The sequence below is a fragment of the Budorcas taxicolor genome, chromosome 13 (assembly GCF_023091745.1).
Source record: "Budorcas taxicolor isolate Tak-1 chromosome 13, Takin1.1, whole genome shotgun sequence".
In the NCBI taxonomy this organism is placed as follows: domain Eukaryota; kingdom Metazoa; phylum Chordata; class Mammalia; order Artiodactyla; family Bovidae; genus Budorcas; species Budorcas taxicolor.
Window position 1 is genome coordinate 3,960,615 of NC_068922.1, and position 27,305 is coordinate 3,987,919.

General features: G+C 40.5%; 1 protein-coding gene across 1 annotated transcript in view; it reads left to right on the forward strand.

Annotated features, from left to right (window-relative positions):
- SLX4IP (SLX4 interacting protein) overlaps positions 1 to 27,305 on the forward strand; it is a 201,961-nt gene that overhangs the window by 9,427 nt on the left and 165,229 nt on the right. Inside the window, exons 2-3 of the mRNA XM_052650968.1 lie at positions 11,866 to 11,957; positions 13,073 to 13,128. Of these exons, the coding sequence (XP_052506928.1) occupies positions 13,102 to 13,128 (27 nt within the window). The 5' untranslated portion in view covers positions 11,866 to 11,957; positions 13,073 to 13,101. The remainder of the gene's footprint in view (positions 1 to 11,865; positions 11,958 to 13,072; positions 13,129 to 27,305) is intronic.

Sequence of the window (27,305 nt, forward strand, 5' to 3'; positions counted from 1 at the left end):
GAGCTGGACACGACTGGATGACTGGACAGCTGTTTAGTTAGTTTCAGGTGTACTATATAAACGATTCCTCATTTGCATACAGCATGAACTGATTCGAGCATCTTTCATGCTTATTTACCATGTTTGTCCTCTGCTGACATACCTGGTAATGTCCTTTGCCCACTTTTTGACTGGATTGGTTTTATTTTTTTTACCATTGAGTTTTGAGAGTTCTTTATATGTTCTAGTTTATAAGTTGTTTACTGGTTATGTGGATTGCAAATATTTTATTCCAGTCTGTAGAGAAGTTTTAATCTTAATACTGCCAAATCTAGCATTCTTTTTCTTTTTGGGTTATACTTCTTGTGTCTAGTTTAAAAATACCCTCCTTTCTCAGAGCTCATGAAAAACATTTTCTGAAAGCTGCTAACTTTTCACATTTGAGTTTGTAGCTCATCTGTAGTTGATTTTTATGTAGTGTGTGAAGTAATGGTCCAGTTTTCTTTTTTTCCAAGTAGACAAACAGTTGTTGGACCACAGTTTGTCAAATGAATAGTCTCCTTATCTCCCACTGATGTGCAGCACTGCTCCCATCACCCTTTCCCTGAGCCCAGGGGCTTGTTTCTGGTCTGTGGAGTCTGTTCCTTCAGCCTTTCCCCTTTGCTTTCCCCTTTGATTGTTTCCCCTTTGCCAGCACATTATTTGATTTACTCTGGCACTGTGGTAGTTTTGCAGTATCTGGTAAGACCGACTCCCTTCATCGTTTTTCTTTTTTTTTGTTTTCCTTCTCTCATGTATCTTAGTCCTGTTTGTTCTTCTTCAGATTCCCTGTTCAGGATTGTGGCTGGGATTGCATTAAGTTTGAAGAACAATGTGATGAGGTCTGGCACATGTCTTATTAAATTCATCTCTAGATATTTTAAATCTGTGGAATTCTAGTATGATGATAGTTTCAGAAATCTACATCTTCTGCTTGTTTCAAAGAAATTGCTTTTAAGATTCATCAGTAAGCATGTTTGCTACATTTTTTTTTTTTTGGTAGATGCTTTTCTCACATTAACTTGTTTCTGTTCTGAGATTTCTAGTGTTTTCCTTTTTTTTTTTCCTATTTCTATTAAAATGATCATGTGCTTTTATTCTGCTTTAGTTTTTAAGTATGGTAATTGTTCTAGTATTAAACTGACCTTGCACTCCTTGGATAAACCTCACTTGATTCTGAAGTATTTTTTAAATATATTGCTTCTGTTTGTTTAGGATTCTCGCATCTAAGTTCAGGCATAGAACTGGCTGTGATTTTCCCTTTCATAGCCTGCCCTTGCCCAGTTTCACTCTCCGGGCTTCATAGGGTGAGTTGCGTGGTGGGAGGGTCTCCCTTTCACCCTCTTCTCTGGAATCATGTGTACATTTTGGCAGTATTTGTTCCTGGAAGAGCTGCTGGATTTTGGATTACAGAGGTTTAGAGATGGAAGAGACCTTAGAGGTCAGCCTGTCCCACAGCATTGTTCTCCTGAGGCAGAAAGAATTAAATGCTGAGGCTCCAGCCCAGAAGGCCTGGTCCACTGTCTCAGGACTCAGCAGCCTCCTCATTGTAGAAGCCCTAATCCTGATGTAAAGGTGACAGCCATTTTATCACCTGAGACAGAGGGCACAAAGCCTTCACATCAGAGTCCACACAAATTCATAGGGGAACTTGAGAATCATCCCATCACTATGGCAAACTGGTCCCCTAGGTTTCTAGCATCATCGGATTAAGTCAAAGAACCAAGAGGGGAAAGGGATCCTTGGGCAGCACTCGTGGAGAGCTGTGGGAAACAGGCAGAGGCTTCCCTGGCTCCACTGTGAGCAGCTCTGTGTAGGAACAACTCAGCAGGCCATTCATGTATGTATTGCCCTTTGTGATGACAGGTGATAATATCAAAGAAATATTTACTGTATGGTGCTTTTTATGAAAGTCAATGAAGATTCAGTGTATTTGGGGGAAAATTTCCCAGAAACAGCAAACATAAAATATTGTCAGCTCCTGTTTCAGGAATATTTCTTCCTCCAGCAGACTTTGTTGAGCACCTTCTAACTTTGATAACCTGCTCTTTCCAGGATGGGTAAGTGTGCTTTCCCCCATGTTTGAAGTTAGCACATTGGTTGGGTTCGATTCATGCCTCAGCTGCTCCTGTAGTTCATTTCTAGCCGCTGTGCATAGTGCTGTGGTGAGGCAGAGGATGTGTGCCTTATCTAAAGGACCTCAGCAGGTGTGCAGGCTCAAGGTCTACACAGCTGCTGTCCAGATGCGTTATGCGCTTTATCTTGGTGCCCTGTCACGTAGCATGATGGTAATTAAATCGATTCAGACCACATTTGCCTTAGCTATGCAGTCCCTTCCTCCCTTCCCCGCACCCCCCACCTCTTCTGTCTCTTACCTTTCCCTTTATTTCTCTTTCTTTGATGAGCAGGAGAGAACCACCCTCCTGCAGCCTTGTTTGAAGCAGTGCTCTATGTTGGGAACGTCTGCCTTGGCCAGGGGAGCGAGGACACACTTGCCTTGGCAGCCCACTTAACCTTTGACCTCGCAGTTCTGCAGGGGGCAGATGATGCTTGATAGCTCTCAGTGAGATGACCTGACTCTTCTGCCCTTGATCTTCAGCTGTGAGACCCTGGCCTGATCCCCCAAGTTCTTGTTCAGGGAATAGATGTCAGGCGTGGGAATAGATGGTCTGTAAGGGTGTCTTGTAGTCCTAAAATTGTTAGTTTTTTGAGATTGCAAACACTGTAGGAACTAGTGAAAAAAAAATTGCATTGAGAGGCAGAATGCCACATGGTATTAAAAATGGGTTAAAAATAAAAGTAAAGTTATACAGTTGCTTTTTATTTATTTATTTTTTTGCATGCAGTCTGTTTTATACTAGAGATCATATTATTTCATATAAAAATATGCTTTTCAGCTCTGGATTCAGAGTCAGCTGGAACCTTATTGTGAATTGAAAATATAACCTTCTCTGTAATATGGCTCTTAATCTATCTAACAGCAGATATATGGTCTAAAGCCTTGCAGTAGTCTTCTGTGTGGGCCACCTGTCCTTCTGGAAAAGGAAGACATACTGGAAAACCAGTGTGCAATTAAAAATAATTAGGTCGCACGTGCTTCAGATTTGGTTGGATACTTGTTGGCAGTACTGTTTTCCCTGTTCCTCTGTCTAGCTGAACTACTGGTATCCTCTAAATATCCCCAGGGAGGGACTCCCTAAATTCTTAGCAGAAGTTACTCAAACCTGATTTAATATATTTAAAGGAGCTGACTGTGTGTTTATCTGGCTCAGATAATGCAATGTAATTTTAAAGATTTAACTTGTTTTCAGAATAACCATTATGAATGTTGTTTTCAAGCAGATGTTCTTGACTTTCTAAAAAGTTATTTTTTCCATTTATACCTCTGTAGAAATGGGCTTCCTAAGATGAACATCATTAAAAAACATTCTAAAGCATATGCATTGCATTGTTTAGGGAACAGAAGTGAATAGATTAAAATGAAATTAAAATGATTTAGGTTTGGATAAAGAAAGATATTTTTGTCTATTAAAAAATAGAATCAAAGGTTATCAGATTTTTTAAAAAATTTCCCATCCAACCAGTCCATTCTAAAGGAGATCAGCCCTGGGTATTCTTTGGAAGGAATGATGCTAAAGCTGAAACTCCAGTACTTTGGCCACCTCACGCGAAGACTTGACTGATTGGAAAAGACTCTGATGCTGGGAGGGATTGGGGGCAGGAGGAGAAGGGGATGACAGAGGATGAGATGGCTGGACGGCATCACTGACTCAATGGACATGAGTCTGAGTGAACTCCGGGAGTTGGTGGTGGACAGGGAGGCCTGCTGTGCTGCGATTCATGGGGTCACAAAGAGTTGGACACGACTGAGTGACTGAACTGAACTGAAGTAAAAATAACTGTTAACACTCATCCGGGGCCTACTGTTTATAAATGATGAGACTGTTTTCATGTACTTAAGTCTTTTCAATAATTTTAAGCTAGGTATTGCTACCCCTATTTTATAAATCAGGAATCTGGGCTTCAGAAATAAGTGCTTTTCTTCTTTCCCACTGTGATTTACTGCAGGGTGTTGACTGTAGTTCTCTGCTACGCAGTATCATCTTGGTGTTTCTCCACTCCAGGTGTGCTGGTTCGCACCTGCTAATCGCAGAGTCCCAGTCCGCCCCTCCCCAGCCCGTCCTCCCCTCCCCAGCCCGTCCTCCCCCTTGGCAGCCCCCACTCTGCTCCCTGTCTGTGCGTCTGTTTCTGTTTTGTGGATAAGTTCACTCGTGTCACATAGTAGATTGCACACGGAAGTGTTTGTCTTTCTCCTTCTGACGTCCTTCACTTCGTATGATAACCTCTAGGTCCTCACTTCGTATGATAATGTCTAGGTCCATCCAAGTTTTGCAGATGGCGTTATTTCTTTCTTTCTCACGGCTGAGTAGTAGTCTGTTGTTTTGTGTGTACCACGTCTTTATTCACTCATCTGTCAGCGATCATCTAGGTTGCTTCCATGTCTTGGCTGTTGTGAATAGTGTTGCTGTGAACATAGAGGTGTGTACCTGTTTGAATTATAGGTTTGTCTGGGTATATGTATCCAAAAATGGGATTGCTGAATCATGTGGTAGTTCTATTTTTAAAGTTTTTAAGGAACCTCAGTACTGTTTTCCGTAGTGGCTGCACCTATTTACATTCCTACCAGTAGTGTAGGAGGGTCCCCTTTTCTCCACACACTCTCCAGCATTTGTTATTTGACTTTTTAATGATAGCCATTTTGACAGGTGTGAGGTGGTACCTCATGGTAGTTTTGATTTGCATTTCTCTAATAATTGGTGATATTTAGCATCTTTTCATGTGCATATTGGCCATCTGTATGTTTTCTTTGGTGAAATATCTGTTTAGGTTTTCTGCCTATTTTTTGATTTTTTTTTTTAAAAATATTGAGCCACAGGAGCTGTTTGTAAAATAAGTGCTTTTCTTATAATAAAACCAAAATCCCTTAAACTGTACTCTCCATTATGGTCACCACTAACTGCAAGAACCTGTTGAGCCCTTGCCACGTAGCCAGTCCAAATTGAGGTTCTGGTAAACAAAATACATACCTGATTTGAAAGCTTAGTTAAAACACCAGAAATGTAAATATTTTTATATTGATTGTATGCTGAAGTGATAATGGGATGGGTTTATTGGGTTAAATAAGACACATTATTAAAATTAATTTGACCATTTCTGTTTAACTTTTATTAAATGTAGCTGTTAGGAATTTTAAGATTATATCTGTGCCTTGCATTATATTTCTTTTGGACAGTGCTGCTCCAAAAGTATCTGTGCAGATGATCTAAAGTGAAGTGAAGTGAAGTCACTCAGTCGTGTCCGACTCTTTGTGACCCCGTGGACTGTAGCCTACCAGGCTGCTTGCTCCATGGGATTCTCCAGGCAAGAATACTGGAGTGGGTTGCCATTTCCTTCCCCAGGGGATCTTCCCGACCCAGGGATCGAACCCAGGTCTCCCGCATTGCAGGCAGACACTTTAACCTCTGAGCCACCTGATCTAAACAGTCAGATAATTCCACGCAAAAGACTCATGAGTTAATGCATCCTTCCCACCCCATCCCTTCCTCCACAGCAGCTCTCTCCAGCTTGCTCTGCAGGTTGGAGCATAATTTAGCATTTAAGAATTGGATCCGTATCCATAGAGAAGGTGGGTAGGGATGGGGAAGGAATGAAGGTGGGCTTTGGGGTTACCATATGCAAACTGTATGTATAAAATAGGTAAATAACAAGGTCCTGCTCTGTAGCGCAGAGACCTATATTCAGTATTCTGTGATAAGCCGTAATGGAAAAGAATATAAAAAAGAATGTGTATATATGTATAAATGAATCCCTGTGCTGTACAGCAGAAACTGACCCAACATTGTAAATCAACTATATACTTAGAAAAGGAATTGAGTCCTTATCACTGAATTCCATGCTGTGTTGCTGCTTTATGATTCCTGTTGTGACTGTGTGGATTGTTGTTATTATTGGTTTTAGGCTTTGTTTCTAAAACATTCCATTAAGATTAAAGGGAGATCCCTTCAGCCTCTATGCCGCTACCACGTACATACACGGACGTTTCCCATCCTTTAAATTTTGCTGATTTACTGTTTATTATCACGATTATAAATGCTAGTCGTGGCTGAACTGTGTGTGTGTGAAGTACTGTTTACTTTTTATTTTCTGCGTGCTTTTTGTTTATCCTGGGATCAGCAATCACTTTGTATTACTCAGTTGCTTTGCTTTCCACATACCTGTCCTAATTCAGTCTCGTGTTCTGTACTGGTTGTCTGACATTCATCTGCATGTGCCCAGACGCTTCCTGAAGAGGCCTCTCCTGCACTGTGGCTCTCTGCTTGTCTAGCCCATGGGTCCCCGGCAGGAATCTGCTTTCACCAGATCCAGGGATTTCCTCTGCCTTTTGCCTATCTCAGCCTTCCTTTTTCCTGTGTCTTCCCTTTTTTGGGGTCAATTTCCTCATTTTGGTGAAACACATCTTTAGTAGCTTACTGAGAAAAGATGCACAGAATACACATTTTTTAAGACCTTGCACATCTAAAAATGTTTTCAGCCACACCCCCTTGTGTTTAAATGTAGTTGGAGTTTGAATACAATTTTCTTCAGATTTTGGGGGATAGTTTTCCATTACCTTAGCTTCCAGAGTTGCTTTGGGTAATTTGGAGCCAAATATTCTCTTCCCATCCCCCTCCTCCCAACTCACCCACTCCCTCAACTCACCCTCCTGTACAGTTCAGTTCAGTTGCTCAGTCGTGTCTGACTTTTTGCTACCCCATGAATTGCAGCGCACCAAGCCTCCCTGTCCATCACCAACTCCCGGAGTTCACTCAGACTCACGTCCATCAAGTCAGTGATGCCATCCAGCCATCTCATCCTCTGTCACCCCCTTTTCCTCCTGCCCCAATCCCTCCCAGCATCAGAGTCTCTTCCAATGAGTGAACTCTTCGCATGAGGTGGCCAGAGTACTGGAGTTGCAGCTTTAGCATCAGTCTTTCCAAGGAACACTCAGGACTGATCTCCTTTAGGATGGACTGGTTGGATCTCCTTGCAGTCCAATGGACTCTCAAGTCTTCTCCAACACCACAGTTCAAAAGCATCAATTTTTCGGCACTCACCCTTCTTTATAGTCCAACTCTCACATCCATACATGACCACTGGAAAAACCATAGCCTTGACTAGACAGACCTTTGTTGGCAAAGTAATGTCTCTGGTTTTTAATATGCTATCTAGGTTGGTCATGACTTTCCTTCCAAGGAGTAAGCGTCTTTTAATTTCATGGCTGCAATCACCATCTGCAGTGATTTTGGAGCCCAGAAAAATAAAGTCTGACACTGTTTCCACTGTTCACCATGTATTTGCCATGAAGTGATGGGACCAGATGCCATGATCTTCGTTTTCTGAATGTTGAGCTTTAAGCCAACTTTTTCACTTTCCTCTTTCACTTTCATCAAGAGGCTTTTTAGTTCCTCTTCACTTTCTGCCATAAGGGTGGTGTCATCTGCATATCCGAGGTTATTGATATTTCTCCCGGCAATCTTGATTCCAGCTTGTGCTTCTTCCAGTCCAGCGTTTCTCATGATGTACTCTGCATATAAGTTAAATAAGCAGGGTGACAATATACAGCCTTGATGTACTCCTTTCCTATTTGGAACAGGTCTGTTGTTCCCTGTTCAGTTCTAACTGTTGCTTCCTGACCTGCATACAGGTTTCTCAAGAGACAAGTGTACCCTCTTGTACACATACTTTAAAATCCTTTTTTCAACAATGTCTGAAATTTTCCTATGATAAATGCCCTGATATGTGTCTGTTTCAATCCTAATTTTTACAGGTTGGTACTTCTGTACTGATCCTTTATTTTTTCACTTATTCTCTCTTATTTTTCATCTTTATTATTTCTGAAGTTCCGGAATGACTTAGTCAACTTGATCTTTTGGACCTTCTATTAAGTTTTTAAATTTTATTTATCATAGTTTTAGTTGCTTTCCAGAAGCTCCTTTTAACTTATTTATTTATGTTTTTAATTTATTTTTTTATTGAAGGATAATTGCTCTACAGAATTTTGTTGTTCTCTGTCAAACCTCAACATGAATCAGACATAGGTATACACATATCCCCTCCCTTTTGAACCTTCCTCCCATCTCCCTCCCCATCCCACCCCTCTAGGTTGATACAGAGCCCCTGCTTGAGTTTCTTAAGCCATACAGCAAATTCCTGTTGGCTGTCTATTTTACATATGGTAATGTAAGTTTCCATGTTACTCTTTCCATACATCTCGCCCTCTCCTTCCCTTTCCTCATGTCCATAAGTCTGTTCTCTGTGTCTTTTTCTCCATTGCTGCCCTGTAAATTAATTATTCAGTACCGTTTTTCTAGATTCCATTTATATGCATTAGAATATGATATTCACCCTTCTCAGAAGCTCCTTCAAAAAAAATATTTATTGATGTAATATCTTCTATCCTGCTGATATCAGTGAAGGTGTCTTTCTCCTTGCATAGTCTGGGTTTCAGCCAAGTAGTTTTTTTCTGTTTTACTTTCTTTCATAATAGAGTTTTTCTTTACATAGTAGATGATTTGTCATTGTTTATGTGTGTGTATTTGGGTGTGGGACACTAGGAGATGGAAGTTAGTTCTGCACACAGATGTGGGGTTTGTGGGTGCGGCCTTCACTTTAGAACCATCTGTCTTGACTGTTTGCTTGGGGAACCCCTGATGTCAGTACTTTTAGATCCAGTTCCCTGAAAGAGAGGTTTCAGTCTTCTGTTTGGAGACTAAGGCAGGATAGAGGGGTGTGTTAATCAAGCTTCTCCAGAACGAATAGAGGATATAAATGCGTGCACACATGTATGTATATATACATGTGTTTATTAAAGGAGTTGCCTCATGGAATTTTGGAGGCTGAGAAGTCCTAAGATACACTGTTTGTAGGCGGGAGACCCGGAAAAACCAGTGGTGTGATTCAGTCCAAGTCCAAAGGCTCAAGAACCAGGAGTGCTAGTGTCCAAGGGCAGAAGATGGATGTCCCAAATTAGATCTTGAATTCATTTTTTCCTCTACCTTTTCGTTCTGTTTTGACCTTCAGGGAATTGAATGATGCCCACCCACATGGGGGAGGGTCATCTGCTTTACTCAGTCCATAAATTCAAATGCTGATCTCTTCCAGAAGCACCCTCACAGACATAATGTCTGTTAGTTATCTGGGCATCCCTTGGCCCAAACAAGTTGACAGTTAACTCTCACAAGGGGCATGTGAGCTGCCCATGAATTTCTCTTTTTTTTCAGTAGGATACTCCCTACTATATGCTGCACCTGGTATTTTCCAGACCAGAGATCCTCTGTCTTACTTTCTCCAGAAAATAATTCTCTAGGCTTCTGCAGGGTGAAAAGACAGTTGCCTGGCTGTAAAAGGTATAAGAATTTGATTCCTTTTTATAGGCAAATAATATTCCATTGTATGTATATATCGTATTTTGTTAAGCATATAGCGATATAAGCTTACCTTAGAAAACAAGAAAGATCTCAATTATTCCGTTATGTTTACCCATTCATCATTTGATGGGCATTTGGGTTCTTTCCACTTTCCTGGTTATTATGAATAATGCTGCTATGAACATTCCTGTATAAGTGTTTGTGTGGACATATGTTTTTATTTCCTATGTACATATATAGGAGTGGAAGTGCTGAATCATGTGACAACTCCATGTTTACCTTTTTGAAGAACTGCCAAATGATTTTCCAAAGTGGCTCTAACATCTTATATTTCTCACCAACTATGTATGAGAGTTCCAGTCAATCCATATCTTTGTCAGCACTGGTCTGTTTTTTGTATTTTAGCCATCTTAGTGGGTGAAAAGTGGTGTATCATTATGGTTTTGATTTGTATTTCCTCAACAACTAGTAATTTTGAGCTTATTATTTGTGCGTATAAGGCCATTTGTATATCTTCTTTGGAGAAATGTCTGTTCAAATATTTGGGCCATTTAAAAATCAGGTTATTCATCTTTTTTTTCGTTGTTCTAAGTGTTCTTCATGTTTTCTGGACATGAGTCCCTTACTGGAGATGTGACTTGCAGATATTCTCTCCCATTCTGTGAGTTGTCTTTTCAAGTTCTTGATAGTGTCCTTTAAAGCACTCAAATTTTAAATTTTCAGGAACTCTGATTTAACTTTTTTTTTTTTCTTTCATGACTTGTGCATTTGGTGTGTATCTAAAAAAATTACTGCCTTATGCAAGACCAGTGATGCAGTGGTAAAGAGCCTGCCTGGCAATGCAGGAGGTGCAGGAGGCAGGGGTTTAATCCTGGGTTGGGAAAGCCCCATGGAGGAGGAAATGGCAGCTCACTCCAGTATTCTTTCCTATGAAATTCCATGGACAGAGGGGCCTGGCAGGCTGTAGTCCATAGAGTCACAAAGAGTTGGACGCGACTGAAAATGCACATATGTAAGGTCATAAAAACTTATGCCTATGCTTTCTTCTAAATGTTTATAGTTTTAACTCTTCCATTTAGCTCTTTTATCCCTTTAGAGTCCATTCTTTATATAGTAGAACATAGGGGTCCAACCTTATTCTTTTGCGTGTGGATACTCAGTTCTGGCAGAACCATTTGTAGTAAGGACTGTTTCCCCATTAAATTGTCATGGTAAAAATCAACTGAAGATAAATGTAAGGATCTGTTTTTGAACTTTCAGTTTTAGTCCATTGATTTATGTGAGTTTTATGCCAGTACAGTACCACACTATTTCAATTTCTTTGTAGTAAGTTTTCAAATGGGAAAGTATAAATTCTTCAATTTTGTTCTTTTTAAAGATTATTTTGCCTACTGCAGAGGTCTTATATTTTTTATGAATTTTACGATGAGATTATCAGTTTCTATAAAGATCAGCTGAGATTTTGATGGAAATTATGTTATAGATTGATTTGGGGTATATGACCATGTTAACAAAATTATTAAATGTTCCAATCTATGAATATAGGATATCTGTCCATTTATGTAAGTTTTAAATTTCTTTCCATAATATTTTATGGGTTTTGTTGTATAAATTTTATTGGGTTTTTTTGTTAAATTTTTTGTAAGTATGCTGTATGACATTATTTTAAACATACTTCTTTTCTTAATTTCCTTTCAGGATTATTCATTGCCAGAATATAGAAATGTAGTTAATTGTTGAATATATTTACATCTTATAACCTTAGTTCATATGCTTTGTAATCTAGTAGTTTTTTTAAAAAAACCTTTAGGATTTTCTACATATAAGAACATGTTATTTGTGATCAGAGATAGTTTTGTCTCTTCCTTCCCAGTCTGGATGACTTTTATTTCTTTTTCCTGCCTAATTGCCCTGGCTGCTGCTGCTGCTGCTAAGTCACGTCAGTCGTGTCTGACTCTGTGTGACCCTAGAGACGGCAGCCCACCAGGCTCCTCCATCCCTGGGATTCTCCAGGCAAGAACACTGGAGTGGGTTGCCATTTCCTTCTCCAATGCATGAAAACACTGGAGTGGGTTGCCATTTCCTTCTCCAGTGCATGAAAGTGAAAAGTGAAAGTGAAGTCACTCAGTCGTGTCCGACTCTCAGCGACCCCATGGAGTGCCAGGCAAGAGTACTGGAGTGGGTTGCCATTGCCTTCTCCAATCGCCCTGGCTAGTACCTCTGATACAGTGCGGTGCGGAAGTAGCAAGAGCAGATATCACTGCTTCTCCTCCAAAAGGGGAAAGCATTCAGTTGTTCACGATTTCGTACGGCTTTAACCGTGGGTTTTTAGTAATGGATTTTCTTTTTTTCTCTTTTGGATGCACTGCATGGCTTGCAGGATTGGAGCTCCTTGACCAGTGATTGAATCCCAGCCCTCGGCAGTGAAAGCAGAGTGTTCTAACTACTGGGCCTTCAGGGAGTTCCCTAGGTGTGAGTTTTTTATAGATGTTCTTTACAGGTTGATAACACTTCTTTCTATATTCCTAGTGTGTTGGATTTTTTTGACTAAAAACTATTGGGTTTTGTTATTTATTTCTAAATTTGAGATAATGGTATGCTTTTTCTTTTATTCTATTAATATAGTAAAGGTTGCTTGCTCTTCCTTCATATTTATATATAGTAAAGAATGTAACCATTTGGGGTTCCTGGGTGGCACAGTGGTAAAGAATCCACCTGCAATGCAAGATAAGGGTTCCATCCCTGGGTTGGGGAGATCCTCTGGAGTAGGAAATGGCAACTCACTCTGGTATTCTTGCCTGGAAAATTCCATGGACAGAAGAGCCCCGTGGGATATAGTCCATAGGGTCGCAAAGAGTTGGACACGACTGCACACCATGACAATGATAGTATATTATACAGGTTAGTTTTCAGATGTTAGACCAGTCTTATATTCCTGAGATAAATGTATTGTGGTCATGATATTTAATCCTTTTTATATGTTGCTGGCTTTGGTTTGTCGTATTTTGTTGAATACTGGTGTGTAGTTTTCCTTTCTTCTGATACTTCTTTTTGGTATTGGTGCGTGTGTGCATGCCAAGTCGCTTCAGTCGTGTCTGACTGTAGCCCTCCAGGCTCCTCTGTCCATGGGATTCTCCAGGCAAGAATACTGGAGTGGGTTGCCATGCCTTCCTCCAGGGAATCTTGCTGACCCAGGGATTGAACCCACATCTCCTACACTGGCAGATGGATTTTTTACCACTGAGCCACCTGGGAAGCCCCTTGGTATTGGTATCAGGATGTAACTGGCCTCTTAGAATAATTTGAGAATTTTTCTTATTCTTCTTTTAAAGGGTCTTTGAAGGACTGATATTAATTCTTTAAACATTTGGTACAATACATCTGGGCCTCTGGCTTTCTTTGTCAGCAGATTTTAAACTGCTAATTCAATATAATATTTTTGTTAAGACCAGTTATAAGTGGGCATTCATCTTGTAAAAATACATATTGATATTTGATTCTTTAGCCAACCTTTCTCTGATATAATATCCAAATAGAAAGAAATTTTCATATACCTACTTATAGCTTTCTTTTTTCTTTTATTACAGGTCTGTAATTATTCTGGAATCAGTAAACCATGGCATCAAAGAAATTTGCTGTTAAAGTAAGTGTTGCTTAATAGCTTTCTTTAAAATGATTAATCACTTTCTAAAATAACCAAGCCCTGTATTAATTGAAGATAGAAGCCCTGAACTTTCCTTCTGCTTTTTAAATTTGGGAGACTGCTGAAAACTTGAAGTTGGTGATTGAAAATTGAAACTGAGAAAATGAATAGTTCATATGGTGGTGGCAGTTTCTTGATTCAAGTCTTTTATAAATGCATTTGGGGCTAACTTGGTCCTCAAGGTTAAAAACTATGGTTCACATTGCATGTCCATGACATGATTTTTGATTATGACAAAGCAGGCAGAAGAAAAGAGGCAGGCAGCCCGTGCTGCACCCGAGTGCACAGCGGGAGCTAGTTCTCCTGCCTCATGGCCTGCCTTCGTTTTCCTCTCATAAGCATCTCTTCTTTATCTGTTGATGACTGGGTCTGACCTTTGCCTGTGAGGGAAGGGTCACCTGAGAGGGGAAGGAGAGGAGAAGAATTGATAAATAGTGACTGTGATTGACCCTCCAGGTTGTGCAGCCAGGGGTCCTGCCTCCCAGCAACTACAGATTCAGTCTCCTGAGAGGGACCACTGCATGAAGGATGCTTTCACGTATGCGTGCTCTTTAGGGCATGTTCTCTTTGCTAGTGTTTTGTTAAGCAGAAATTGAAAACATCAAATCACACGAATTCAAGTGGTTGTTAACCAGATCAGATACTATAGAATATTGTAGTCGTGTCTTACCTTTATGAAGTCAGTGTTCATTAGATTTACAACCTATTTATAAATTTCATCACTTAGAATTATTTCTAGTATTTGTATATTCTGTATGTAGTGTTTCTTTCTGTGAGAGATTATAAGGTGAACTTTCACTATTTGTCTGTCTAGAAATGTATTTGGTTTTCCTCTAGAGAGTAAAGTTTGTTTAGAATTTCAGGTTACACATCATTTCTCCTCAGCACTTTAAGGTATCTTCCCTTGTCTTCTGAAATCTCTTACTGCAAGTGAGAAATGTTTCAATTATCAATAGATAGTAAAAAACCACATTAAAATATAGTGACTTGAAACACAAGCTGTTTTATTCTCGGGATTCTGGAGGTCGCCAGAAAAAAACCGGGTTGGTTTTTCCATTTGTGGTTGACTGGGGCTGCAGTCATCTGGGGCCTCAGGGCAGCTGGTGCATCGAAGCTGACGATTCTAATGGCTGACTGTGCTGCAACCTCACCCGGGGCTGTTAGTGCTGCCCTTCAGTTCCCATTCAAGTGGCTGCTCAGTACGGCTTGGGCTTCTCCTAGCTTGGTGGCTGAGTTTTGAGGGATGGGCTCTGAGGGCAAGAGTTGCCGGAAGAAGGAAGTGTGTCATTCGTCCAACCCTTGAAGACCTGGGCTCAGAAGTCTCAGATGCATTTCCTCCACATTCAGTTGGTCAGAGCACTCGGAGGTCAACTCCAGGGAAGAGGCAGCTCTTGATGTGAAAAGCAGCTTGTGCTCACAAGGAGGGGAGCCTCTGAGGGTGCATCTATGGAGTCCAGTCAGCTCAGAAATCTACTTGAGATTCCTTTCTCTGTTACCTTGCGTATCAAGCTATCTTGGTTGTCTTTGGTTACTTTTAAGGTTTTATCTTTGTCTTTGATAATCTACAGTTTCCCTGTGAAGTCTTGAGATATAGACTTATTTTTATTTATCTGGCTCAGGATGCAATGTACGTCTTCCTTTGGAGAAGTCAAGTCTTTCATCAGTCTTGGGAAATTTTGGCTTTTTTCTCTTCAAGTACTGCTCGTCTCTGTTCTCTCTGTTTCATTCTAAAAAAACCAAGATCATGGCATCTGGTCCCATCACTTCATGGCAAATAGATGGGGGAAACAATGCAAATAGTGACAGACTTTCTTTATACAAAATCACCGTGAATGGTGACTGCAGCCTGGAAATTAAAAGACATTTGCTCCTTGGAAGAAAAGCTATGACATACCTAGACAGTGTATTAAAAAGCAGAGACATTTCTTTTCCGATAAAGGACCGTCTAGTCAAAGCTATGGTTTTTCCAGTAGTCATGTATGGATGTGAGACCTGGACCATAAAGAAGGCTGAGTGCCAAAGAATTGATCGTTTTGAACTGTGGTGTTGGAGAAGACTCTTGAGAGTCCCTTGGACAGCAAGGAGATCAAACAAGTCAATCCTAAAGGAAATCAACTGTGAATATTTATTGGAAGGACTGATGCTGAAGCTGAAGCTCCAATACTTTGGCCAACTGATGCGAAGAGCTGACTCATTAGAAAAGACCCTGATGCTGGGAAAGACTGAAGGCAGGAGAAGGGGACGACAGAGGATGAGATGGTTGGATGGCATCATCAACTCAATGCACATGAGTTTGAGCACACTCCTGGAGATGGTGAAGGACAGGGAATCCTGGTGTGCTGCAGTCCTTGCAAAGAATCAGACATGACTGAACCTCTGAAAGACAGCAATTCTTCTGGAACTCTTAAAACTTGTTGGATAGTCCTGTATAATTGTTTCTTATGTGCTGGAGGGTGATATTAACTCATCCAAATCTGAGCCCTTGTAGGCTCTCTACTCAGAAAAGGATGGGGTCTCTTGCAAAGCTTTGCCCAAACTGACTGTGATCCATTTGGGCAGACAGTCTTCATCAGGTGCAAAGCTTGGGCCCCAGGCACCTGATTATGTCAGAGTTGGTCTGTTGATTTCCAAAGCATACACACTGCTGTGACAAGTTCTACTACCAGGTTGCTCAATCCCACAGCTGCACCAGGTGGCGCTAGTGGTAAAGAACTGGCCTGCTTGATCTCTGGGTTGGGAGGATCCTCTGCAGGAGGAAATGGCTACCCACTCCAGTATTCTCGCCTGGGAAATCCCATGGACAGAGGAGCCTGGCGGGCTGCAGTCCATGGGGTCGCAGAGAGTCACAACTTAGAGACTGAGCAACAGCAACAACAAAATATTTTCAGAATCTTAAAAAAAAAAGCAACTTAAACATAGAGACATAGACGTATTTCCAGTTACTTAATGTTTGAAATACATGGTAGGAAGACCTACAAGCCCGGCCCTGCAGAGCTGTGGAGCGGTTTCAAGTTTACTTCTGCTGGAGCCATTGGCACTTTGGTGGTTTTGGACCAGGTTTATGTCCATTTCAGGGCTTGGGATTCCACCTACTGTGGGCAGTCTGACTTTGTAGCCCACAACCAAGTGAGGCACAAGCTTCGTGCTTCCAGTCTTTTCCACCCTTTTTCTCGCTCTTCTCCTTCCCCATCCCCTTTCTCAGAACCCTGGGGTGGGGGCAGGCTTCCATGCTGCCTCCTTTGGTCTGGGAGCAGAGAGGTTTTTGCATTTTCATGAAGGCCACAGTTTCCCAAGAGAAAGAAGGAAAAGCTCTCTTGAATAGCTTTTATTCCAAGAAATTGTGGACAAACTTATCCACATGAACCAGAGTATATTATATGAGATATCTCCAAATTGAGTATTTATTTCTATATTTCTGTTTCAAGCTTTGTATTATGTCTTAGGCTGTTATGAAGAGCTGAAAGTTTTTTCCACGACTCCTGACTTAACTGGAATCAGTTTATTCCCAACTCGTCTCTCTCCTTTTCCTACCCTCTTTGGGCATTAGGATGCCAGCTCTCAGCTATCCTGGCTTTCAGATACTCTGACAACCAGGCTTGAACCTTTCAAAGGCATGATTGTTTTTTGTTTTTTTTTTTCCAGCTTGATTGCATTATTGACATAAAACCCTGTGTAAGTTTAAGGTGTGTTGGTTTGAGAAACATATAAATTGCGAAATGTTTATTTACCGTAATGTTTAGTTAGCAAACATACCTTTACTTAATTACTGTTTTCTTGTTATGGTGACAACGTCAGAGCTTTACTCTCAAGTATACGGTACAGTGTTGTTAACTGTAGTCACCAGGTTGTATATTAGATCCCTGGAACTTTGTTGTTTTTGACTCACTAAGTCATGTCCTAGTCTATTGTGACCCCATGCACTGTAGGCTGCCAGGCTTCTCTGCATGGCATTTCCCAGGCAAGCTTATCTTATAACTGAAAGTTTCTACCCTTAACCCAATATCACCTCATTTACCCCACCCCCTCAATCCCTTGCAACCACCACTCGACTCTGTTTCTGTGAATTCAAAGTTTAAAGATTCCACATATAAGTGAAATCATATAGTATTTCTCTTTCTCTAAGTTACTGCACTTAGCATAATGTCCTCAGAGTCTCTGTTGTTGCAAATGGCAGAATTTTCTTCTTTGCTGTGGCCGAATAATATTCCACTGTATGCATATACATTTTCTTCATTCGTTCGTCCGTGAATGGACATGTAGGCTGCTTCCATGTCTTCCCTGTTGTGAATAATGCTGCAGTGAACACAGGAGTGCAAATATCTCTTCAAGATAGTGATTTCATCAACACTGTTAATAGGCGATACCCCAACACAAAATGAAAAGTTAAAAGTAGTAGTGATAAAAAAAAAGATAGCAATTCCATATTTCATATCCTTCAGATATAATCCCAGGAGTGGGATTGCTGGATCATATGGTAGTTGTATTTTAAAATTTTTGAGGAACCTCTATTTTCTGTAGTTGTGTCTCCAATTTACATTCCCACCACCCATTCCCACCAGGGCTCCCTTTTCTCGACATTCTCACCAGCATTTGTCTTTTTTCATAGTAGCTACAATAGCTTGTGTGGTTATAATTCATTGTGGTTTTTAGTTGCCTTTCCAAAGGAAGGATATCAACTAATACTGTTAGGGATTTATTAATTTTATTATTCTTTTCAGAGAACCAACTTTTGGCTTTGATTTTTTTTTTCCCTGTAGGGTACTTGTTTTCTGTTTTATTGATTACTTTATTATTTTCTTCCTTCTATATTCATTAAGTAAATTTGTCCTTTTTCTAGCTTCTTAAGTTGGAAGTTTAAACCATTGATTTTGAACATTTTTTTTCTGATATATACACTTAAAACTATAAATTCCTAAGCATCTACTTCAGTTCAGTGGTTCAGTCTTGTCCAACTCTTTGCGACCCATGGACTGCAGCATGCCAGGCTTCCCTGTCTATCACCAACTCCCAGAGCTTGCTTAAACTCGTGTCCATCGAGTCAGTGATGCCATCGAACCATCTCATCCTCTGTTGTCCCCTTCTCCTCCCACCTTCAATCTTTCCCAGCATCAGGGTCTTTTCCAATAAGTCAGTTCTTTGCATCAGGTGGCCAAAATATAGGCGTTTCAGCTTCAGCGTCTGTCTTTCCAATGAATATTCAGAACTGATTTCCTTGAGGGTGGACTGGTTAGATCTCCTTGCAGTCCAAAGGACTCTCAAGAGTCTTCTTCAACACCACAGTTCAAAAGCATCAATTCTTTGGCGCTTACCTTTCTTTATAGTCCAACTCTCACATCCATACATGACTACTGGAAAAACCATAGCTTTAACTAGATGGACCTTTGTCAGCAAAGTAGTGTCTCTGCTTTTTAATATGCTGTGTAGGTTGGTCATAGCTTTTCTTCCAAGGAGCAAGTGTCCTTTAATTTCACAGCTACAGTCACCATCTGTAGTGATTTAAGAGCCTCCCAAAATAAAGTCTGTCACTGTTCCCATTCTTTTCCCATCTATTTGCCATGAAGTGATGAGATCAGATGCCATGATCTTCGTTTTTTGAATGTTGAATTTTAAGCCAACTTTTGCACTCTCCTCTTTCACTTTCATCAAGAGGCTCTTTAGCTCTTAAACTTTGCCTTCTGCCATAAGGGTCGTGTCATCTGCCTATCAAGGTTATTGATATTTCTCCCAGCAATCTTGATTCCAGCTTGTGCTTGATCCAGCCCAGCATTTGGCATTATGTACTCTGCATATAAGTTGAATAAGCAGGGTGACAGTATACAGCCTTGACATACTCTTTTCCCGATTTGGAACCAGTCTGTTGTTCCTATCCAGTTTATTAACTGTTGTGCCTTAACCTGCATACAGATTTCTCAGAGGGCAGGTCAGGTGGTTTGGTATTCCCATCTCTTTCAGAATTTTCCACAGTTTATTGTGATCCACACAGTCAGAGGCTTTGGCATAGCCAATAAAGCAGAAATAGATGTTTTTCTGGAAGTCTCTTGGTTTTTCAACGATCCAGCAGATGTTGGCCATCTGATCTCTGGTTCCTCTGTTTTTTCTAAATCCAGCTTGCACATCTGGAAGTTCATGGTTCATGTACTATTGAAGCCTGGCTTGGAGAATTTTGAGCATTTGGTTACTAGCCTGTGAGATGAGTGCAGTTGTGTGGTATTTAGAACATTCTTTGGTACTGCCTTTCTTAGGGATTGGAATGAAAACTGACCTTTTCCAGTCCTGTGGCCACTGCTGAGTTTTACAGATTTGCTGGCATATTGAGTGCAGTACTTTCACAGCATCATCTTTTAGGATTTGAAATAGCTCAACTGGAATTCTGTCACCTCCACTAGCTTTGTTCGTAGTGATGGTTCCTAACGCCCACTTGACTTCGCACTTCAGGATGTCTGGCTCTAGGTGATTGATCACACCTTCGTGATCTGGGTCATGAAGATCTTTTTTGTACAGTTCTGTGTGTTCTTGCCACCTCTTCTTAATATCTTCTGCTTCTGTTAGTTCCATACCATTTCTGTTCTTTATTGTGCTCATCTTTGCATGAAATGTTCCCTTGGTATTTGTAATTTTCTTGAAGAGATCTCTAGTCTTTCCCATTCTATTGTTTTCCTCTATTTCTTTGTATTGATCACTGAGGAAGACTTTCTTATCTCTCCTTGCTATTCTTTGGAACTCTGCATTCAAATGGGTATATCTTTCCTTTTCTCCTTTGCCTTTCACTTCTTTTCTTTTCTCAGCTATTTGTAAGGCCTCCTCAGAAAATTGTTTTGCCTTTTTTCATTTCTTTTTCTTGGGGTGGTCTTCATCCCTGCCTCCTGTACAATGTCATGAAGCTCTGTCCATAGTTTTCAGGGACTCAGTCTGTCAGGTCTAACCCCTTAAATCTGTTTGACACTTCCATTTGTTAAGCACCTGCTTCCATCTGTTTGTCAAGCATGTACTTATTTGTATCCTTTTGCTTTCATAAAGATGTAGTTCAAGTAGTAATTTTGCTTTGATTCATATAAAAATTATTTTCTAATTTTCATATTGTTTCATTTTTGATTACTGGGTTATTCATGTGTTTACCTTCTAAGTATTTGGAAATTTTTCAAAAATCATTTTGTTATAGGTGTTTTGTATAATTCCTCTATTTTGGTTAATATTTTATAAACACTTGAATAATTTGATGGTTGTTATGTACATTAAACTATGTATCTGACTCATGTCAAGTCTGTTAAATGTGTTGGATAAATTTGCTATGTTTACTATATTTTGTCTACTTGTTTAATCAGTTGAGAGTGCTGTGTTAAAATTTCCAACTATGATTTTAGATTTGTATGTTTGTCCTTTTGTTGATATTTGCTTTGTATATCTTGAGGGCTTCCCTGGTGACTCAGTGGTAAAGAATCCACCTGCCAGTATAGGAGATGAGGGTTTGATCCCTGGGTGAGGAAGATCCCCTGGAGAAGGGAATGGCAACCCACTCCAGTATTCTTGCCTGGAGAATCCCATGGACAGAGGAGCCTGGTGGGTTTCAGTCCAGGGGGCCACAAAGAGTGAGACACAACTTAGCAACTAAACAACAACATTATCTTGAGGCTGTGTTAATAGATATATACAACTTTATCATTGCTTTTTCTGTTGAATATAATCTTTAATCAATATGAAATATCTCTTTTTTATTTCCTGTCATAGTTACCCGAAAGTCTACTTGTCTGATAGTAGGGCCTGCATTTGGCATTCTCCAACCAAATAGAAGGGACCCCAGTGGATTCCTGAAGTAGTCATTGAGTGCCACCCATGTAAGGAAAGTTTTTAATCAGCATTTCCTTGTCTGTTCTTAATTACGCATGGACAAAAGATACCACCATAGATGTAAGGATGACTTGATAAACAGAGTTCCAAAGAATAGCAAGGAGAGATAAGAAAGCCGTCCTCAGCGATCAATGCAAAGAAATAGACGAAAACAATAGAACGGGAGACACTAGAGATCTTGTCAAGAAAATTACAAATACCAAGGGAACATTTCATTCAAAGATGGGCTCAATAAAGGACAGAAATGGTATGGACCTAACAGAAGCAGAAGATATTAAGAAGAGGTGGCAAGAATATACAGAAGAACTGAACAAAAAAGATCTTCATGACCCAGATAATCACGAAGGTGTGATCACTCACACTCACCTAGAGCCAGACATCCTAGAATGTGAAGTCAGGTGGGCCTTAGGAAGTATCACCACGAACAAAGCTAGTGGAGGTGATGGAATTCCAGTTGAGCGCTTTCAAATCCTAAAAGATGATGCTGTGAAAGTGCTGCACTCAATATGTCAGCAAATTTGGAAAACTCAGCAATGGCCACAGGATGGGAAAAGGTCAGTTTTCATTCCAATCCCAAAGAAAAGGCAATACCAAAGAATGCTCAAACTACCGCACAATTGCAGTCATCTCACATGCTAGTAAAGTAATGCTCAAAATTCTCCAAGCCAGGCTTCAGCAATACGTGAACCGTGAACTCCGTGATGTTCAGGCTGGTTTTAGAAAAGGCAGAGGAACCAGAGATCAAATTGCCAACATCCACTGGATCATAGAAAAAGCAAGAGAGTTCCAGAAAAACATCTATTTCTGCTTTATTGACTATGCCAAAGCCTTTGACTGTGTGGATCACAATAAACTGTGGAAAATTCTGAAAGAGATGGGAATACCAGACCACCTAACCTGCCTCTTGAGAAATCTGTATGCAGGTCCGGAAGCAGCAGTTAGACCTGGACATGGAACAACAGATTGGTTCCAAATAGGAAAAGGAGTACGTCAAGGCTGTATATTGTCACCCTGCTTATTTAACTTATATGTAGAGTACATCATGAGAAACGCTGGGCTGGAAGAAGCACAAGCTGGAATCAAGATTGCCAGGAGAAATATCAATAATCTCAGATATGCAGATGACACCACCCTTATGGCAGAAAGTGAAGAGGAACTAAAAAGGCTCTTGATGAAAGTGAAAGAGAAAAGTGAAAAAGTTGGCTTAAAGCTCAACATTCAGAAAACGAAGATCATGTCATCTGGTCCCATCACTTCATGGGAAATAGATGGGGAATCAGTGGAAACAGTGTCAGACTTTATTTTTCTGGGCTCCAAAATCACTGCAGATGGTGACTGCAGCCATGAAATTAAAAGACGCTTACTCCTTGGAAGGAAAGTCATGACCAACCTAGATAGCATATTCAAAAGCAGAGACATTACTTGCCGACTAAGGTCCATCTAGTCAAGGCTATGGTTTTTCCTGTGGTCATGTATGGATGTGAGAGTTGGATTGTGAAGAAAGCTGGGCGCCGAAGAATTGATGCTTTTGAACTGTGGTGTTGGAGAAGACTCTTGAGAGTCCCTTGGACTGCAAGGAGATCCAACCAGTCCATTCTGAAGGAGATCAACCCTGGGATTTCTTTGGAAGCAATGATGCTGAAGCTGAAGCTCCAGTACTTTGGCCACCTCATACGAAGAGTTGACTCATTGGAAAAGACTCTGATGCTAGGAGGGATTGGGGGCAGGAGGAGAAGGGGACGACCATGGATTAGATGGCTGGATGGCATCACTGACTTGATGGACGTGAGTCTGAGTGAACTCTGGGAGATGGTGATGGACAGGGAAGCCTGGCATGCTGCAATTCATGGGGTCGCAAAGAGTCGGACACGACTGAGCGATTGGATTGAACTCAACTGAGTGATTAAAACTCTGAGTTTCCACTGCATGGAGCATGGTTCGATCCTTGGTCAGGAAACTAAGATCCCACATGCCATGTGGCAAAAAAAAAAAAAAAAAAAAAGGAGGGGGAGGATAGCACAAAAACATTAAAAATTAGAATGAGGTACAGACTTAGAATGAAAAATTGGCATTCTGGAAAGGAAGACAAAAAAATGATGGAGAAGAAAATTATGAAGAAATAATAAAATTACTAGACATGATAGCACAAAATTACTATTTGAAAATTTCTGTGAGTGGACACCTAAAAAAGGCAATGAAAACAAGTAGTACTTAGGCATATTGTGCCAATATTTCCTAACACTGGGAACTCAGAGGAGATCCTGAAAGAAAAATAGCTCACACGCCAAAGATCGGATTCAGAGCAGCCTCCTCAGCAGCCAGAGCTGGACAGTGGAGCAGGAGCTTCGATATTCTGAAGATGACAGATTCCAACCCTGAATTCTTCCCTCAGCCCAGTTTTAGATCACATGGTCAGCTGGAATAGAAGTTTTTTCAGACTTGCAAAGACTAAAAAATGTTGTTCTAATGTACTCTGTTTCAGGAAGGATGTGATTTTTCCCAAATGCACATGTGAACAGAGAAAGGGTAAAATACGGGATCTAGGAAATAGGGAGTCTAACAGGTGGGGTCTCAGCAAATCCTATGATGATCAGCTGTGTCTTATGCTTGGAAAGTAATGTTTGGAACAGGACAGATGGTTCCATGGACAATATCCCCAACAAAAAATGAAATGAATAAATTACCACACGTATTTAAATGTATCGAGAGGAGTTTTTGTAGGCCTGTCAGAGAGTGTGGGAATGGTTTAGTGCTAGAAATACGGGAAACTAAACAGAAAGTGATGTAAGCCTTCATTCTAAGCAAGCAAAAGACTATGCAAGATGGAAAAGTAAGCATGGTATACTGCACTCCTCAGCTTTGAACATTTCCTATGTTGTGGTCTCCAAATTTTGGAAGGCTGGCAAAGGGGATGTGTGAGAGGGTGAGTTGTAAGCATTGTATTTTCATTTTCCACAGATAGTGTTTACATTTGAAATAATAAAAGGTTATAGTATAAACAAAATATCTAGAACTATTTAGTAAATACCAGGTGAAATGTCTAAAAGTTTTCAGTGTGTTTGCTCCTAGTGAGTGAGAGTTGGGGTGGGGGTGGAGGCAGGATGGGGCAGAAGAGGCCTGTTTTTTATATTTCATTTTAATCTGTGTATATAAATTGCTATGATAAAAAATCAAATGAATAAATGTAAGTTAAAAAGAATTAACCTATGCGGATTTTCATATTGATGCATTTACTCTTGACCCTTAGGTTGAAAAATACCTGGATAGAACATGATTTCCAAAGTAACAGAAAACCAGATGAACCACCAGTTTGCCGCTTGCACCTCAGGTGTTTATTCTTACTCCAAATAGTATTAATTATCCATGCAGACAGATTATTCTTATTCAAATGAAGAAAGGTCTTCTGACCTTGCTTTGAGGAAGAGGACTTTTTTTTTTTAAACTTCTGTGACCCTGGCCTTGAGCTTTCTTATGACTGCTACCTAGGCTAGAATTCCAGGAAATGGCAGCAGTGTATGAGATGAAAAAGTCCTTGGAAGCCCAGCTTTCAGGGTCTCAGGGCAGGAAGACGTGTCCTGGCTGCAGCGAAGGCTTTCTTAGCTGAGAGTAGTAGTAGTGTCAGCAGACGCATGTCTTCCTGGGGTTCTTCAGTGATCCTAATTCTAGCTCTGCAGCCTCCCCATTGATTTAGAACTTCCATAATTATGAGTTCTTTAAAGAACCAGGGGTCAGCAAATTACATCTGACACAGAAGAGCTGCCTGTTTTTGTAAATAAAGTTTTACTGAAACACGGACACTCCCATAAAAGCACCCTTGCTGATTTTATGCTATAATGGCAGAATTGAATAGTTGCAACAAGAGCCTTATCGGTGCAGAGTCTGAAACCTTTATGTATTACATAAGCTGATTTAAGTGTATAGATGTATCTCTCAAAGCACATCTCAGTTCCTGCCAGCCAGGTTTTGGAAGCTCAGTATCCACACACGGATAGTAGTAGCAGCTGAGTTGGACCACTCGGATCTGAGTCAGTGCTTCCTTCTGCAGTCCTGCTTCCTTGTATCTTGTCAGAGTAGGCTTTCAGTGAAGATACCTTGGGTTAAACTGGCTGCAAGGGCTGGGTAAGTTAGGAAGTCAGGGCAACGCCATTTCCTTTGCAAGTGGAAGCAAAAAATAGACATGGACATATAACGTATTCAGAGTTTATTAAGAAAATAAATTTAAATAATAAATTGCCGTTGAAAGTGTCAAATCAGTATTCATGGCATCTACCTCTGAAAAGCTTATGGATCTATTCCCTCCAGGTGTTTAAAAAAACTATGTGGTGTCATCAGGTCTAATTCCCATGCAGTTATAATTACAATCTTATTTAAAGTTTTCAGCTTTGGTTCCAGCAGAGCAGCACTGTGTAAGGTTCCTACTTCATTGTCTGTCTCTGTTTGCAGATCATTTCCTCTGCTTCCTGCATCTGTTTTCTTGGATTAGTTAGGTATTACACCAAAGTCTAGAATTCTTTGGCTACAAAGCTTGCTCTGCTGTTTCCCCTCCCTGCAGCCCACTTTATTGTGGGTGGGAAAATTTTTGTTGGGAGGGTTTGATTAATTAGAAGGGATTCCAGGCTTCCCTAGCATCGGCAGCCTGGGAAGATTAGAGCCTGGCTTAGTGACAGGCCAATCTGTATTTAAGGAAAAACTCAGACCAGCCAGATTTCCCTGGAATGTGGATCTGGCTTTGTCTTCTTCCACAGGGAGTGTGTAATGACCGCCTCCTCCTCCTTCCCACCCACTCCAGGAGACCTGACGCTTTTACTTTTGTTGATAGTTGTCTACTTTTTATTTGGCGGAGGGAGTTGGGGAGAGCAGGGGTGTGGTGTGTTACGGTTTAGGAAGGCTGAGTTATTTTCAACAGATTTAAGATTTTATTAATGTTAGCGTGGAGAGGAGAGATTTTTTACATTAAAAAAAATCTCCTTGCATCTTTACTATCAATGTTTTTCTTTCCACTCCTTTGTAGCAATTATAGTTTTATGTTCCCCTCTAAATTTCAATTAACCTTAATCTCTGCATTCCTAAGAAAAACTACCAAAAGAGAAATATGTCCAAGAATTGACAGTAGTTTTCCCTTTATAGTAAAAGTGAAGAGCAACTCTTTGAACTTCCAAAGAGAGAAAGTTTATGAATAGCACATAGCAAATGGGCTTTTGTCTTGCTGGTTTGCCTTAATGAATAACTTAAATTCTGTGTCCTAGGTTTTTCAGTTACCTAAAGGGGAGTGCAGTACTTTGCCATCAGTACTCAATTTAGAAAAAGTTATACTGATTTTATGCATTGAAAAAAGATTTATGCAAATATTTTAATACTGTTTGAGTTCTAGGTAATGACTGTTAAGTTTTAAGAAAGAATAAAACTGATGTGTTGTAACAAAATAAATCACAGAAGTTTTCAATGGTTACTTCCCCCCCCCTCCCCCCCCAGTATTTATTTATCTATTTGACTGGACTAGATCTTCGTTGTATTGTGTGGGATCTAATTCCCTGACCAGGGATCGAACCTGGGCCCCCTGCAATGAGAGCTGAATCTTAGCCACTGGACCTTTAAATGGTTCCATGCGTGTGTGCTCAGTCACTCAGTCATATCCGACTCTTTGTGGCCCCATGGACTGTAGTCTACCAGGCTCCATGTAATTTTCCAGGCAAGAATACTGGAGTGATTTGGAGTTGCCATTTCCTACTCCACAGGATCTTCCCTACCCAGGGATCCAACCCACATCTTGCATTGCAGGCGGATTCTTTACTACTGTGCCACTTGGGAATCCCAAATGGTTACATTCTTTACTAGAAATAAATCTGAAGGAAGAGCATGCAATCTTTATCCTTGAGAATGTTTTTCCAAAGGGATTTGTCTTTGTGAAACTTTTCAAGGTGAAAGAAGTACGTTTGTACTTCTCCCAGTACTTAAACTCTTCATCTTCCAGTTCCTTCTTAATTCTGCCTATTCTTTGGGCAAGCTTGAAGTTTTAAAGACATACAAGATCCCCATGAGTTTGCCTGGTGGAGGATGACACACACACCAAGTTGGCTGCTCTTCCTTCCCCACTGCACAGTAACTTGTTCTGTTTCATTGCTCCTGGTGGGAACTCATTGTGTGCTGAGTACTTGTTAGATCTGGAATAAAATTCATAGACGTTTACCAGCTATCACCCAGTTAAATTCTGCCTCAGGCTTAAAGCTTTCAGGGACCATCACATTCCAGTGAGAGCCTTTGTTCTGTGTGTT